We start from the raw sequence: 15,021 nt of genomic DNA on the forward strand, positions 1-15,021 counted from the left end.
GACTACACTGAATTGGGGTGTATATTCAGAAATAGGGCTGGCCAGAAAGTCTCCCTCCTGGAACTGGCTAACTTGGCAGCTCTGAAGCAGTGGGTTGAGAACCAGGGACGTTTGGGGCAAGTGACTTTCACTTTTCTGCTGCGTCCGGTACAAACCAGAGATACCAAGGTTGGACTGCCCCAATGAGTGAGGCTTACAGGCAATGCATCTGGAGTATAAATTTACCAAGAAAAAGCTTTATGATTGGAAGAAGCAAAATAAAATGATGCTTAGCTTTCTTTGGTGCTTGTGAAAGGCAGAGTGGAAACAGTATTAGGCCACTTTTCAAAGGAATTTGCCCAGGTAACTTAATAGCTGGGTAAGTTCCCAAGACTGATAATGTCCCTTTACCTAGTATATTGCACAGGAACATTTGTGCCAGTGGACTTCATTCCAACTCAAGTATTGAAAGGGAAACTGTCCCCACCAGAGACACAGAACAATACACATTTGCACACACTCTTCAGATATGTACACACAAAAATGCACGCACTCTCTCAGTCTTCACTTACACAGATTTGCATACATACACCAGTGGCGTAGCCACAGGTGGGCCTGGGTGGGCCGGGGCCCACCCACTTAGGGCTCAGGCCCATCCAACAGTAGCATTTGGTAATGATGCTGTCCACAATACTGGCACCTTCGCATGCTCAGTTTTCAGCGCATGCCTGCTGCAGACTGCCAAGTTGGAGACTGGAGAGAAGCATTTTCCCACCAGCTGACATATTTTTTTGGTGTGGGGGTGGGGGAGAGAACATTTGGTGCCCACCCACTTCTTGCCTAGGCCCACCCAAAATCTGCTGTCTGGCTACGCCCCTGACATACACATTTCTCAGATATATGCATGCACATGTCATTCTTACACACATACTCGTGCTGTTCAAATACATATGCACATGCACTCCTCTTCTTCAGATATACACATGCATGTACTCTCTCTCTCTTTCTCTCTCTCTCTCTCTCTCTCCTGGTGCTGCACTGCTCTCTGCTGTTCATGTGCCTCTACTCAGCATCATGTACAGCTCTTGCACTTCCTGGCAGCCAGTGGTGTAGCCCAGTGGCGTAGCCGGGGGGGGGGGGGGGGGGGGGCCAGGGGAGCAGCCGCTCCCCCAAACGGAGTTCTGCTGGCTCCTATTTCTTTTCAATGTGTTGCATTGAAAATGTGCTCTGGCACCGGCGGAAGTCCGCTCTCGCTGCCCCCGTGCCGTCAACCTGGCTCCGCTTCTGGTGTAGCCACAGGTGGGCCAGGGCTCACCCACTTAGGGCTCAGGCTCACCCAACAGCACAATGTTTAGCGGGGGCCCACCCACTTAGGGCTCAGGCTCACCCAACAGCACAATGTTTAGCGGTAGCTGGTGGAGATCCCAAGCTCTATCAGCTGAAGACTTTCCCCTGATAGTAACAAAATTCTACTCTCCACAATACTGGCACCTGCGCATGCTCAGTTTTTAGCGCATGCCTGCTCCAGACTTCCAAGGTGGAAAGAAGCATTTTCCTGCCAGCTGAGATATTTTCTTGGTGGTGGTGGTGGGGGGGGGGGGGGGGGAGAACATTTGGTGCCTACCCACTTCTTACCTAGGCCCACTCAAAATCTGTTGTCTGGCTACGCCCTTGCTGGCAGCTCTTTTTCTCAGCCTGCAGCAGCAGAGAACCCTCACACTTTCCCTCATTGTTCAGGCATTCCTCTGGAATCCTTCCCCACCCCTAAGACAGTCACTGCTTCTACTGTCTCTCTTCAAAGCTCCCCCCCACCCACCCACCCCTCTAACCTTGCAGAGCTCAGTCTCTCCACATAGCACTTGCAGGTCATCCCGTCCCTTCCTGTGACTAGAAGCCTTCTCACTGGCTGAATCCTACCACAATCTCTGCACTTGAAGGGTAGAGAGGATTGGAGGGCTAAACTCTAAAAAAAATATATATATATTCAGACCCTTTAGCCATCCTTCTGGCTTCAAGACAGTTAATTTACAAATATGTAGAATCCTGAAAAAACCCTGATCGTTGTCAATGGTGGCCTTCTGAGTCCTAAGCATATCTCACAAGGCCCCCCTAAATTTTTGAGCCCTAGGATGTGCCTAGATTGTGTATGTCTTAATCTGTCACCGGATGGAAAAAGGAAGGGCAAACAAACTGGGAGAACCTCCAACATAAGAGTAGAGGGTGGGCAATGGACAACTCCAACACAGGAACTAGGCGCTTAAAAGTTGCTTTATTGGGTGCTAGTACAGCAGGACCCGACACAGTCCTTGTTTCGGCATAATAAACCACCTGCCTCAGGGGTCACAATATATTTGAATGGATAAAGAATGAAGCTGTCCAAAAGGTTACGTACTTCGGAACAACATAAAGACATCCAGCAAAGTACCCCGTAAAGCAACTTTTAAGCACCAGTTCCTGTGTTGGAGTTGTCCATTGCCAACCCTCTACTCTTATTTTGACAGGATGCAAAAAGACCATAAAATCCCACGTAGTAATTTATTCTAAATGAACGTGTGATACAAACACCATTCGTGAATGTAAATTAACTACCTGGAATGAGTACTGTAGGCGTGTGTTGTCATGGAGTGGAGGAGTAGCCTAATGGTTATTACAGTGGATTAAGAACCAGGGGAGCCAAGTTCAGTTCCTGCTGTGGCTTCTTGTGACCCTGGGCAAATCACTTCTATTGCCCTAGGTACCGAAAAAACAACTTAGATTATGAGCCCATTAGGGACAAAGTTTCAGTATATAATTTGTAAACCACAGAAAGGCAGTTTATCAAATGCATTACCCTTACTTATTTGAAACAAAACAAAGTACTTGGGGTTTTTTTAATTTTGTTTCCTAGCCATCCAGATTTTCTCCCACCACAACAACCCCCCCCCCCCCCCCCACACACACACACACAAACACACACACTTGCACACACAAGCTGTCATGGGTCTCTGCACTTTCTCAGTGGGCAGAAGTAATCCCCTGTGCCAAGGGCCATTGGAAACTCAGGAGTGGGATAAGGAGCAGGGTGGCTGATGTGGAACACCCCAGCGGCCTGGGGAAGGGAGGAGGGGAGACGAAAGTCTACATCAAGCCAATCACAGCCCTAGAAAACAGCAGGGCTCCAAGCAATCTCGTTTGTCCTCTAGGTTATCTTAATACACTGAAAAAGTCTCTTTTGATTCTAGAAAGTTGTGTGGATCCCAGTATGTGGATCCCACTGCCACAAGCCACAGAAAACCTAAAGTTTTTTGTGCCTTGCAGAGCTAAACCAGTGCACTGCTGGTTCTGTTCTGTATTTTCATCCTCTTAAGAAAGGAGTTCTCAACCCAGTCTTTGGAGATAGTCAACCAGTCTGGATATCCATAAGACTGGCATACAAATGGAAGCAGCATATGCCAATCTATCTCATGTAAATTCATGGTGGATATCCTGAAAACCAGACTGGCAGAGTGTGTTCGAGGACAGGGCTGAGAACCCCTGAATTAAGCTGTCCACGGACACATTGTTTTATGATCCAGTTTCTTCCTTGTTTTGAGTCAATATAAATTAACATATGGTTTAATCCTGAAGGGGTAACAGTGACTAACTGCAGATTGACTGTTACCAGGGCCGGTCTCCGTCAGGGGCAGTCGCACAAGGCCTCACGCTCCTAAGGGCCCCGCATCTCTGGCACGTCTGTTCTCCTGTCTCAGAACACCTCCCTGCTCCGTACCTTAATATGCATCCACATTTCAGTAGAGAGCATCAGGAAACGGCAGCAGTTTTCATATCCCCCCAGAGCCTCCACGCTGCTGTGTCCTGCCCCCTTTTGATGTCACTTCCTGCTTCCGCAAGGGCAGGATGCAGCAGCAAGGAGGCTCTGACAGGATATGAAAATTGTTGCCGCTGTCTGCTGCTCTCTACTGAAATGTGGTGGATGCATATTAAGGTATGGGGTGAGGTGGGATTCTGAGAGCTCTAAACCTCCTTTTAAACTAATAAATTATGGCTTATCTTGGTGGGTGCGGGCGGGGTGCCCACTAAACTGCACAGGGTCCTGCAGTTGCTAAGACCGGCCCTGACTGTTACCACTTGTTTAATCTCCGTGAATCCTCCTTAACTTTCTGCTTCACAATTGCACGTGCCCTCTACATGCACAAATTCTGACAGCTTCTTATAATATCCTCTCAGGTCTACAGAATTTTATCCAGCTTGCGCTTTGAAGGATGATCATGTCAGCCGTGTCTCTGGAGATGTATTTATTCCACAAACTGCAGAGCTTCTAGTCTGACCCACTCCTGAAACTGTTCTCACCAGCTGGGGTGGTTCAGAGGTCCCAAAATGAAAAGCTTCAGTCCGTTCCCTTACTTGACCTACCTAGACAAATTCCGAAATGCACCAAGCTTATTTGCTCACCTTCAGCTTCTGCAAGTCCAGTAGGGTTTTCACTCTTTCACTGCTTGCTTGTAAGACATCTTTCTTGACTTGGGTGAGGACCACCCTGAGACTTTCAATGTTTCCTTCCACGCTGCTGTTTTTCCAAAGGTCTTTTTGAAACATTTCCAAATACAGGGAGACAATTTGGCTCAAAAGCAACCTTCTATCACTTTCCTGTGACCAAAAAAAAACCCCAAAAAGTATTTATTTATTTATTTGTGGCATTTATATCCCACATTATCCCAAACAAGTTTGAGTTCAATGTGGATTACAATAAACAGTATAGGATACATAACAAAGAATAATGCATAAGAAAGTAATTTGTTATAAGAATCCAATTTTACAATACAGTATCATAAACATACTGGGACAGCTATGGATATTAACATTTAGAAAACCTATTATGAATGAGAAATTGTACATGAAGCAAAGAGAAAGTTAATAGTAAAGAGAGTCATAACCAATTCAAGTAATAATTAGTTGTTTGAGATATGGTTGTTCTTTCTGTGGGTTTGTTTAAATAGGAACAATTTTATATATAAAACAGAGCTAGGAAATTCTGCCACATCTTGTCACCCTCCCCCACTTTGTGTTTTTCATACTAAGGAAACTTAGACCAAGGGTGGGCAACCTTTATACACAGAGAGAGACACAATTCTCCGTATGTAATGTCAGAACTGGAAATACACAGAGTACCCCAGATATTCTGTGATTTAATAAATAAAAATAAAGACTATGAAAACAAACTGAAAGTATTTGGGAAATACAGTATTTTAAATTGCCAAATCTCTGTTAATGGCGCTTTCTGTGTATGCTTCCCAAGGTCTTCTGGGCCGCATAAAATTCAATGGCGGACCACATTCGGCCTGCATCGACACGTTACTACCAGTGGCGTAGCCACAGGTGGGCCTGAGTGGGCCGGGGCCCACCCACTTAGGGCTCAGGCCCACCCAACAGTAGCAGACATTTAGCAGTCGCTGGTGGGGATCCCAAGCTCTGCCAGCTGAAGACTTCCCCCTGATGGTAACAAAAACGTTACTCTCCACAATACTGGCACCTGCGCATGCTCAGTTTTCAGCGTGTGCGTGCTACAGACTGCCAAGGTGGAAAGAAGCATTTTTCCGCCAGCTGTTTTGGTGGTATGGGGGGGGGGGGGAGAACACTTGGTGCCCACCCAATTCTTGCCTAGGCCCACCCAAAATCTGTTGTCTGGCTACGCCCCTGCCAGTGTGCCTTCTAGTGCATCTTCATGAAAATATCCAATCCAGAATCAGTCATTAACTTTTACCTCAGTCCAGCTTTTCAACAGTCTAATAAAGACAGGTCCTTCGTTGTCCTCAGCACTGGCAAGACTGTCAGAGGAATCCTGTAATGGATAATGCAAATATCTTACCATAAGACACAATGGGACATGTCTGCTAGATATATGCATTGTACTTCATCACAAACTGAATAATGAATTATTGTTAGCAGACAAAATGGACGCTCTATCGATTATTCATACTTTCTTTTTCCAAACATGAATAGAGACTTTGCTAAATGACAGATGTCAGCTCCGGCTCTGTATTAGTGGTAGAATAGATATGCAAGTTATAAGAATGTTACTTCCGAGTTTCTTTGTTGTCTGATAGTCATCTCATAACCAGAAAACTCATATTGTTACAGTGCTTGCCAGCTGATCAAAGGAAGCCTCAACAGAATAAGCAAGATTATATCTTAAATGAAATCTCTAATAATCTGATATTATGTTACTTCCAAAGACGTTTGTTGATTGCATTCATCAGGTTTATAGCCTGCCTAGCAATAACATCGATCAGGGCAGATCACAGTTATAACACACACACGTAACTTTGTAAGTCTATAAATGAGCACCATAATCACATCAAAACATTCACGTGCAAATCAAACAGAACACAAATATTATCAAGAATCCATCCTCAAATCAAAATTCCGAAACCAAAAGTCTAACATGCAGGCCGAAATGTGTTCTTCTGAACACTTATTCAGTAGTTTTGATTATATGACCTTCGGTAATCTGACCATCCGGCATATCCAACAGACTCCCCGGTGACATCATTGCATTTATTTCTATTAAAACATCTTTGCGTTAGAACAATTTTTGAAAATCTGGAATTCTATGCCTTTGTTTCTGCATAGTTTGAGAGGTTTATACAGTGTTTTCCATATTATCCGACTTTTCAGTTATCTGACAACGGGTTAGTCCCACTTAGGTCGGATAATCGAAACTGTACTGTACATTCAAACTACATAACAGGCTGATATAAGATATAAGTTGGTTTCACTTCTTGTATTCTTGCATCTTTTAAATGTATGCATGTTAATTTAAAGTAATATTATCATGGAAATAAATGGATTGCCTTAATACATTTTAGAAGAGGGAAATCAGCCAGCAAAACTGTCTTCTTTTACCGAAAAGAACTAACAGCTTTCAAACTTTCCTGTGTGAAAGTTAGAAAGGGACAGTTAGAGCCAAACCTTCTGCATGACATCAGGTCGTCACTATATTAACCTTCTGAAGGAAATGCACTCCTAACTTTGATCCAGCAGTACAAACTTGAGTTTACACAGCCAAATGTTAATAATCGCAATTCTCCACTAGATCTCTCTATTAAGGTTTCAGGGAGTCACAATATATTATCCCAGCCACCTGAGGCTTGTCTTATACAGAGTAGCTGCTGGTTGCTAAATAGAGGAAATGTTTATATAGGAACCAGAAAATACACCAGCCAGATACATAATAATCTATACAATACCAATACTTCATCTCGGAGACCCTTTTGCTAAGACTGCAACTTTTCACACAAAAAACTATAACCTTAAAATGTAATCATCTTGCCACAACAATTTCAGCAAAACTGAACAGTGCTCCTGAACGTGCAACCATCTCAGAATAATGCCTCTCAAAAGGTCATACTTACAAAGTGCTGCTTCAAACTAACTACATCTTCGTTGAGTTTGACCAGGTCGATGTTATAGGTAGAGTAACTCCCAAAGCAAAGCATGGCTAGACACAGAAAGATCAGATCAAACTTCATACTTTCTGGAGACTGGTAATGAGTTTCAGGAGCAAGTCTGGCTTCTGCTTGCTCACCAAATTTGTTATCAAGCCGAAACCCTCGCAGTGGTATTTATACCAACTTGTTATGTATTTTTAACTCATCAGAATTACGCACTTTTCACAAGTTATAGGAGAGGAGATGGTGTTTGATAGGTGGTGTGATATTTGTTGGGTGTTATTAATAGGTTTGGTTTGTGAAGTTCCTGCTTTGTACCTCTAGTTTCCTTTAAATGACAGTGCACATCTACTGACTTGTCCAGGGTTCCCCCCCCCCATGATGCTAGAGTTTTCAGGGATCCTTAGAAAGTGATAGCACTGCAGGATTGGAAATTCTTCTGAGCTACCAACTATCTGCACAGCATAAAGCGAAGGGCTTGTGGTTGGGCAAGCAGGAAGGGAAGTGAGGAGGGCGAATGTAATGTACCTGCTGCTTTGGGTCAAATGCATCATAAAACATTCGAAAACTCAGTCAAGAAGTGAGTTGTGGAATGTGGTTTTGAGTCAGTCCTTGCACCTGTATCTTAAAGCATATGCCTTGTCTGACTGAAGGTGGGGGGCTGTTAGTATCTGAAGAGATCTGCACATTATTCATTTAACAATAAAGCTCATGGACTGATCTTTTGAACCACTATTTTCCGAAATTCATCTATGTATAAAATCCTAGTTGCTTTGCACAGATTGCCAATCCAGGAGAAAACATTTTCATATTCTCAATCACATTTCTTGGGATTTGTGTGCAGCTTTAAGTCCATTTTCAGCACAATTCTCAAAGCCCTTTAAACAGATGAATGGCGACTATTGCACAGAAATTATCCATTTGAAAAGTACCCCCCTCCTTAAATTTATTTATTCGTTTATTGCATGTATAACCCAACTGTTTATAGGCAGGAGTATATCAAAAGCATTCATAATCATAAAACACTCAACAAACAAATATACATCAAAAAACAACAAATACAGCAATTGTGCATTCTCCATCCATAGGAGCCAGCACTGTGGGTGCTGTGGGAACCTGAGCACCTTCAGTATTGAGCAATTCTTTGACTGTGTCAAGGGAGGGTAATTTCCATTGGGTATAGCGTCCCCAATCATTTTGAAAAGTTGGCTTCTATGTCTCCATCCTACATATTAACAAGCCACCCTTTCTACTACGAGCTAGAAAACATCAACTGAAATGGATTATGTTAAACATATGCCCCCAATATCCAAGTGGATTCTATAACAATGCACATAACTTAATAAACTTAACAAGCTAATGAGCGCCGATAATAGCACTTAACAAGCAATAATGAGCACTAATTGACACTAATTAGAATTTATACGCAACTCACTAAGCTTATTCTATAACAAAATGCGCCGAACTTCTAACTTGCGCAAGTAAAAAGGGGTTATGGGTAAGGAAATGGGCATTTTGTGGGCATTCCGAAATTTACACATGCAGTTATAGAATATGGCCCAGTGCGCATAAATCTACATACTGGGATTTACGCCACATTTTCGCTGGTGTAAATGGATGTGCGTAGTTTTAGGCGCTAAGATATCAACTCAATGTATGCTGCTTTTAACTCTTAACCCTTACTCACTTGTTCAGTACCCATGTTTTATCATTCCCACCTTAGTAATTCCCTTCTGTCTTATTTGTCCTGTTTGTCTGTCCTAATTAGATTGTAAACTCTGTCGAGCAGGGACTGTCTCTTTATGTCCAGTGTACAGCGCTGCATGTCTAGTAGCGCTATAAAAATGATAAAATAGTAGTATATACCATGCCTATATCTAGGCACCACTTATAGAATACCCTTGATTTTTTAGGTGCCATATATATAATCTCCCCCATGATCCATATATTTAGATTTTGCTCACACCTTTTTCAGTAGTAGCTCAAGGTGAGTTACATTCAGGTACTCTGGATATTTCTCTGTCCTAGGAGGGCTCACAATCTAAGTTTGTACCTGAGGCAATGGAGGGTTAAGTGACTTGCCCAAGATCACAAGGAGCAGCAGTGGGATTTGAACCGGCCACCTCTGGATTACATAACCGGTGCTCTAACCAGTAGGCCACTCCTCCACTCCATCTATTTGCAATTCTTACTTAATCAACTAAGTTTACTGTTCAATGAGGCAACATCTCTTAGCCTTCTGTGCCAAGACACTTGACAACATGGGTTGACAAGTAAAACAGAATGCCACCATACAATGGCATACACTGAAAAGCAACTACAGACAATTCTTCATTGTACCACTGCATATACGTGCACAATCCTCCCTGCAAACAGGGATAAGCCTGCATAATAACAGGGCCTTCGGTTGCTTCTTAAAAGTAAATGAATCAGACAACAATCTTAAATACCCAGGAAGATCAGGCCATCCTTCTAATCCTGCAATTGGAAAGGAATGTTTTCTCATCTCTACAAGATGAAACCTTCTGATTGATGGAACAACTAACAAGTACGAAGTGTCAGATCTCGGTGTAGCTTGTTCTTCTTCAACATACATACCGTTAGCCGCATTTAGAAGAGGAGTTTCTGGAGGCATGATTTATGTAGATATTATGTAATTTAATGTTCTGCCATTTCAATCCCAACAGCCAGAATTTTATTGAGCTGTTGACGAAATAACCAACTTTCGTAAATCTCTGAAGACATATCTCTTCAATAAGGCCTACAAAGAGAACCCATAGCCATACCAAACCACCCCAGCCTGACTATACCTACTACACTCATCCAACTTAATCCGCTTAATTCTTTTCGTTCTCCTTGACTATACCTTTTTACATCACTAATTGTATCTGATATCCTGAAATGACAATGCCGTAACAGGACTCTGTAAGCCACATTGAGCCTGCAAATAGGTGGGAAAATGTGGGATACAAATGCAATAAATAAATAAATAAAAAGTGTGATTCCCCTATTCAAGAAACTTCATTGGCTACCAGTTGTATCAAGACAGAGTCAAATGTTAAGATGTTGTTGTTGACATTTAAAGCGTTGGAAAACACAAGTCTAGTACACTTGTATAATAGGTTGAAAAGATATTCCAGACAGGACTTTGAAATCAGGTCAGGAAATCAAGTACTAGAAGAACCCACGTTAAAAGAGGTGGAAAGGAACCGGCTGAGATCCAGGATGTTTTCATGTGGAATGCTCTGCCAAAAGATCTTAGGTTGGAAACTAAAAAGAAGGCTGAAAGCGTCTATTTTCCAGGATATGATCTGATTATTATTTCTTACTTTTTCTCACTTCTCTATTTAAGCTTAGATATGATATGCTGTATGAGGGGGGTTAGATTTGTGAACAGATTATGAGGAAAATTTTTGATATGATGTCCAAGTCAGGTATTGTATAAATGAATCTGCATAAAAAGAATGGTGGCACACTGGGCATTGTGTATGTGGTGATTTTATGAAGAGCTGTGAGATCTGCATGTATCATAGCTGGACTAAAGGGGGGTAGGAAAGGGGAAATGCTGGACTATGAGGTGGGAGGGAGGCATGCCTAGGATATTAGATACCTTTGGGCTGGTCCTGAAAGGAGGACATGGAAGATATGATCGAGACACTTGCAAGTGCAAGGTGATGCATGTGGGAAAAAAGAACCCGAATTATAGCTACGTCATGCAAGGTTCCACGTTAGGAGTTACGGACCAAGAAAGGGATCTGGGTGTCGTCGTCGATAACACACTGAAACCTTCTGCTCAGTGTGCTGCTGCGGCTAAGAAAGCGAATAGAATGTTGGGTATTATCAGGAAAGGTATGGAAAACAGGTGTGAGGATGTTATAATGCCGTTGTATCGCTCCATGGTGCGACCGCACCTTGAGTATTGTGTTCAATTCTGGTCGCCGCATCACAAGAAAGATATAGTAGAATTGGAAAAGGTGCAGCGAAGGGCGACTAAAATGATAGCAGGGATGGGACGACTTCCCTATGAAGAAAGACTAAGGAGGCTAGGGCTTTTCAGCTTGGAGAAGAAACGGCTGAGGGGAGACATGATAGAGGTATATAAAATAATGAGTGGAGTGGAACAGGTGGATGTGAAGCGTCTGTTCACGCTTTCCAAAAATACTAGGACTAGGGGGCATGCGATTAAACTACAGTGTAATAAATTTAAAACAAATCGGAGAAAACGTTTTTTCACCCAACGTGTAATTAAACTGTGGAATTCGTTGCCGGAGAAAGTGGTGAAGGTGGTTAGCTTAGCAGAGTTTAAAAGGGGGTTAGACGGTTTCCTAAAGGACAAGTCCATAAACCGCTACTAAACGGACTTGGAAAACTCCAAAATTCCAGGAATAACATGTATAGAATGTTTGTACGTTTGGGAAGCTTGCCAGGTGCCCTTGGCCTGGATTGGCCGCTGTCGTGGACAGGATGCTGGGCTCGATGGACCCTTGGTCTTTTCCCAGTATGGCATTACTTATGTACTTATATACCTCTACGGTATAAATGTACAGGTGCCAGGCTTGTTTCAACAATAGGGAGTTGTGAAATAAGGGGTCATACGATGAGGGTGAAAGGGGGTAGAAATCTATGGAAATATGTATTTACAGAAAGGGTGCTGGAAACATAGGAGCCAACTTTTTAGAATTATTGGGGGTGCTAAGCCCAGTAGAAATAGCCCTCCTTTGGACGCATACCAGGAATGTTCTCAATATTGGGGGTGCTCAAGCACTCACAGCACCCACAGAGTCGGCTCCTATGGCTTGATACATGGACAAGCCTGCTCAGTGGAGGTGATCAAGACAAAGATTGTGTCTGAAGTTAAGAAAGCATAGGACAAGCACAGTATTTATCTGCTATCCTGTTCTCTGTTTCTACATCCATAATGAATTAGTAAAGGTTCCTCGCTCAACAGTCTCCAAGAAGTTCTTGCATTTTATCACTCGCTCTGCAGGAAATGCCTGCACTTAGAGCGCTGCAGCATGAACACCGATTACAATAGGAAATATCCTACATCACCACACGAAAACAATCCAATCTGAGGCCGTGTGTTTACCATAGATCTGTGCATAGGATCCAAGTCATGCAATACAGCACACACCCCGCAGTACACTGCTGGGTTCACTTCTTTCCTCTCACGCTGACAGGAGGCTCGGATCTTTTCTCGGTTTCATTATTGATCATCAAGAGCTTCTTCTGAGTTCCTGGGATCTGTTAGCAAACTTCATCCCCTGTTGTAGAAGTAGAGAGACTGAGTTTCAACCGTCTTTTCTTTCTGCTAGAAGATGCCCATCTTTGCAATGGCTCAGACAATCCCCTTTGGACAAAGTGCTTTTCAGTGTGGGGGACAGTGTTCAGAGCCCTTTGGGATTGGGGGTAGGGTGGGGGGAGAAAGTGCAGTTATGATGCAACTGTGACACCTTGTAGCCAGATTTAAGGCTCATGATTGAAGTACTAAAGACAGAACTGTTCAGAAGAGCTTACCCCACCGACCCAACATAAATCACCGGACACTTGCGACACAACGTAACCAAGGACCGTAATTGGACATTACCTGACTCTTCCTCCCCTCTCCCTCTCTAAGTTCCCCCAATTGTACATACCTCACATGTACCTCATTCTACCACAATTTACTTTGTATTCATTCAAACCATGTATTTGTTCAGACCGAAATCGACTAAAGCCGATAACGGTAATATGTAAGTCAACATTGAGCCTGCAAAAAGGTGGGAAAAAGTGGGATACAAATGCAACAAATAAATAAATAAACCTAAACTTGTAATGAACACTATGAACACTTTATAACTTCCCTCTCTACGATTTCAAATGTGTCTGTAACATATTTATCTCATTGTAAATAACTTCACTCTATATTTGTTTCTTCACCGGAGGTGGCTATCGCCTCACGGTACTATGTAAGCCACATTGAGCCTGCAAATAGGTGGGAAAATGTGGGGTACAAATGTAACAAATAAATAAAGTTTCCAGATGGTATCCTGGTGCCCAGTCCCCCGCTGTGACTCAGCTAAAATAGGCTGATAGGGGATATAAAATAAAGGGAACTATCCTCCAGGTAGCTGAAAATGAAGGCTCATGGTGCCAGGTCCTGGCTCTGGTTCTGACTGAGCTGGAAGCCCAATGGGGCAGGAGAAAACTAAAGTTAGAAACTTTAATGAAAAATAAAGTTATACAGGCCAGGTTGCTAGCTACGCAGAGGGACCTGATCTCAATTGCCAGCTCAGATCTTCTATTCTCGGGATTTATGCAAGAATTGGATCGTAACGTGGAATCCTTATGGATAGGAATTCCATGTCTGAAGGGAAAGAAAATACTGGTAGGGCTATACTACCATCTGGAGGAAAAGCCCATAAACCATTATTTTTTGTTGTTGTTGTTGTTACATTTGTACCCCGTGCTTTCCCACTCATGGCAGGCTCAATGCTGCTTACATGGAGCAATGGAGGGTTAAGTGACTTGCCAAGAGTCACAAGGAGCTGCCTGTGCCTGAAGTGGGAATTGAACTCAGTTCCTCAAGACCAAGGTCCACCACCCTAACCACTAGGCCACTCCTCCACTGTTGCTACTATTTGAGATTCTACATGGAATGTTGCTATTCCACTAGCAACACTCCATGTAGAAGTCGGCCCTTGCAGATCACCAATGTGGCCGCGCAGGCTTCTGCTTCTGTGAGTCTGATGTCCTGCACGTACGTGCAGGACATCAGACTCACAGAAACAGAAGCCTGCGCAGCCTTCTACATGGAATGTTGCTAGTGGAATAGCAACATTCCATGTAGAATCTCCAGTAGTAGCAACATTCCATGTAGAATCTCCAACATTCCATGTAGAATCTCCAATAGTATCTATTTTATTTTTGTTACATTTGTACCCTGCGCTTTCCCACTCAAGGCAGGCTCAATGCGGCTTACATGGGGCAATGGAGGGTTAAGTGACTTGCCCAGAGTCACAAGGAGCTGCCTGTGCTTGAAGTGGGAATCAAACTCAGTTCCCCAGGACCAAAGTCCACCACCCTAACCACTAGGCCACTGTAAACCTAGAGAAAGCCAGTTTTTAGGATTGCCTGGTACTTGTAGGAAACAGGGTACTGAGCTAGATGGACTTTTGTCCTGCCCCAGTAGGGCAATGCTCATGTTTTTATCTCTGTTACTGTTGAGTATGCCCTTGTTTCATATTTGTTGAGGCCCAGCGTCTGTTTATGTTTTGCGTGTTTTACCGAGGTGTAGTTTCTGTGAGGTATTCCGCTAATGCTTAGTTTCTATGTAGGGATCTCTAGCAGTCTGACTTGTTCAATTTTTCCAGCAGTAATTATAATTAATCATTTATTATTTATTAATTAGCATTTATTTACTGCCTTTCTGAAAGAATTCATTCAAGGTGGTTTACAGCAAGAATAAGTCAAACATAAGCAATAAACAATTACAGCAGTAAAAATATTTAAATAGGAATACGGAGTATGGTATATTATAAAGTCAACACAATCAGTGGCGTAGCTGCCTGGGGCCACAGGAACCTGGGCCCCCGGTTTTGCTGGCCAGGGTCCATCATAAAATTTTCACCCGAGG

The 15,021-nt window shown here is 43.1% G+C and overlaps 1 protein-coding gene across 1 annotated transcript in view; it reads right to left on the minus strand.

Moving 5' to 3' along the window:
• LOC115477759 overlaps positions 1–15,021 on the minus strand; it is a 66,672-nt gene that overhangs the window by 522 nt on the left and 51,129 nt on the right. Inside the window, exons 6-8 of the mRNA XM_030214827.1 lie at positions 7,371–7,456; positions 5,720–5,797; positions 4,411–4,605 (exon numbers count right to left, since the gene is read on the minus strand). Of these exons, the coding sequence (XP_030070687.1) occupies positions 4,411–4,605; positions 5,720–5,797; positions 7,371–7,456 (359 nt within the window). The remainder of the gene's footprint in view (positions 1–4,410; positions 4,606–5,719; positions 5,798–7,370; positions 7,457–15,021) is intronic.

The sequence above is a fragment of the Microcaecilia unicolor genome, chromosome 9, assembly GCF_901765095.1.
Source record: "Microcaecilia unicolor chromosome 9, aMicUni1.1, whole genome shotgun sequence".
In the NCBI taxonomy this organism is placed as follows: domain Eukaryota; kingdom Metazoa; phylum Chordata; class Amphibia; order Gymnophiona; family Siphonopidae; genus Microcaecilia; species Microcaecilia unicolor.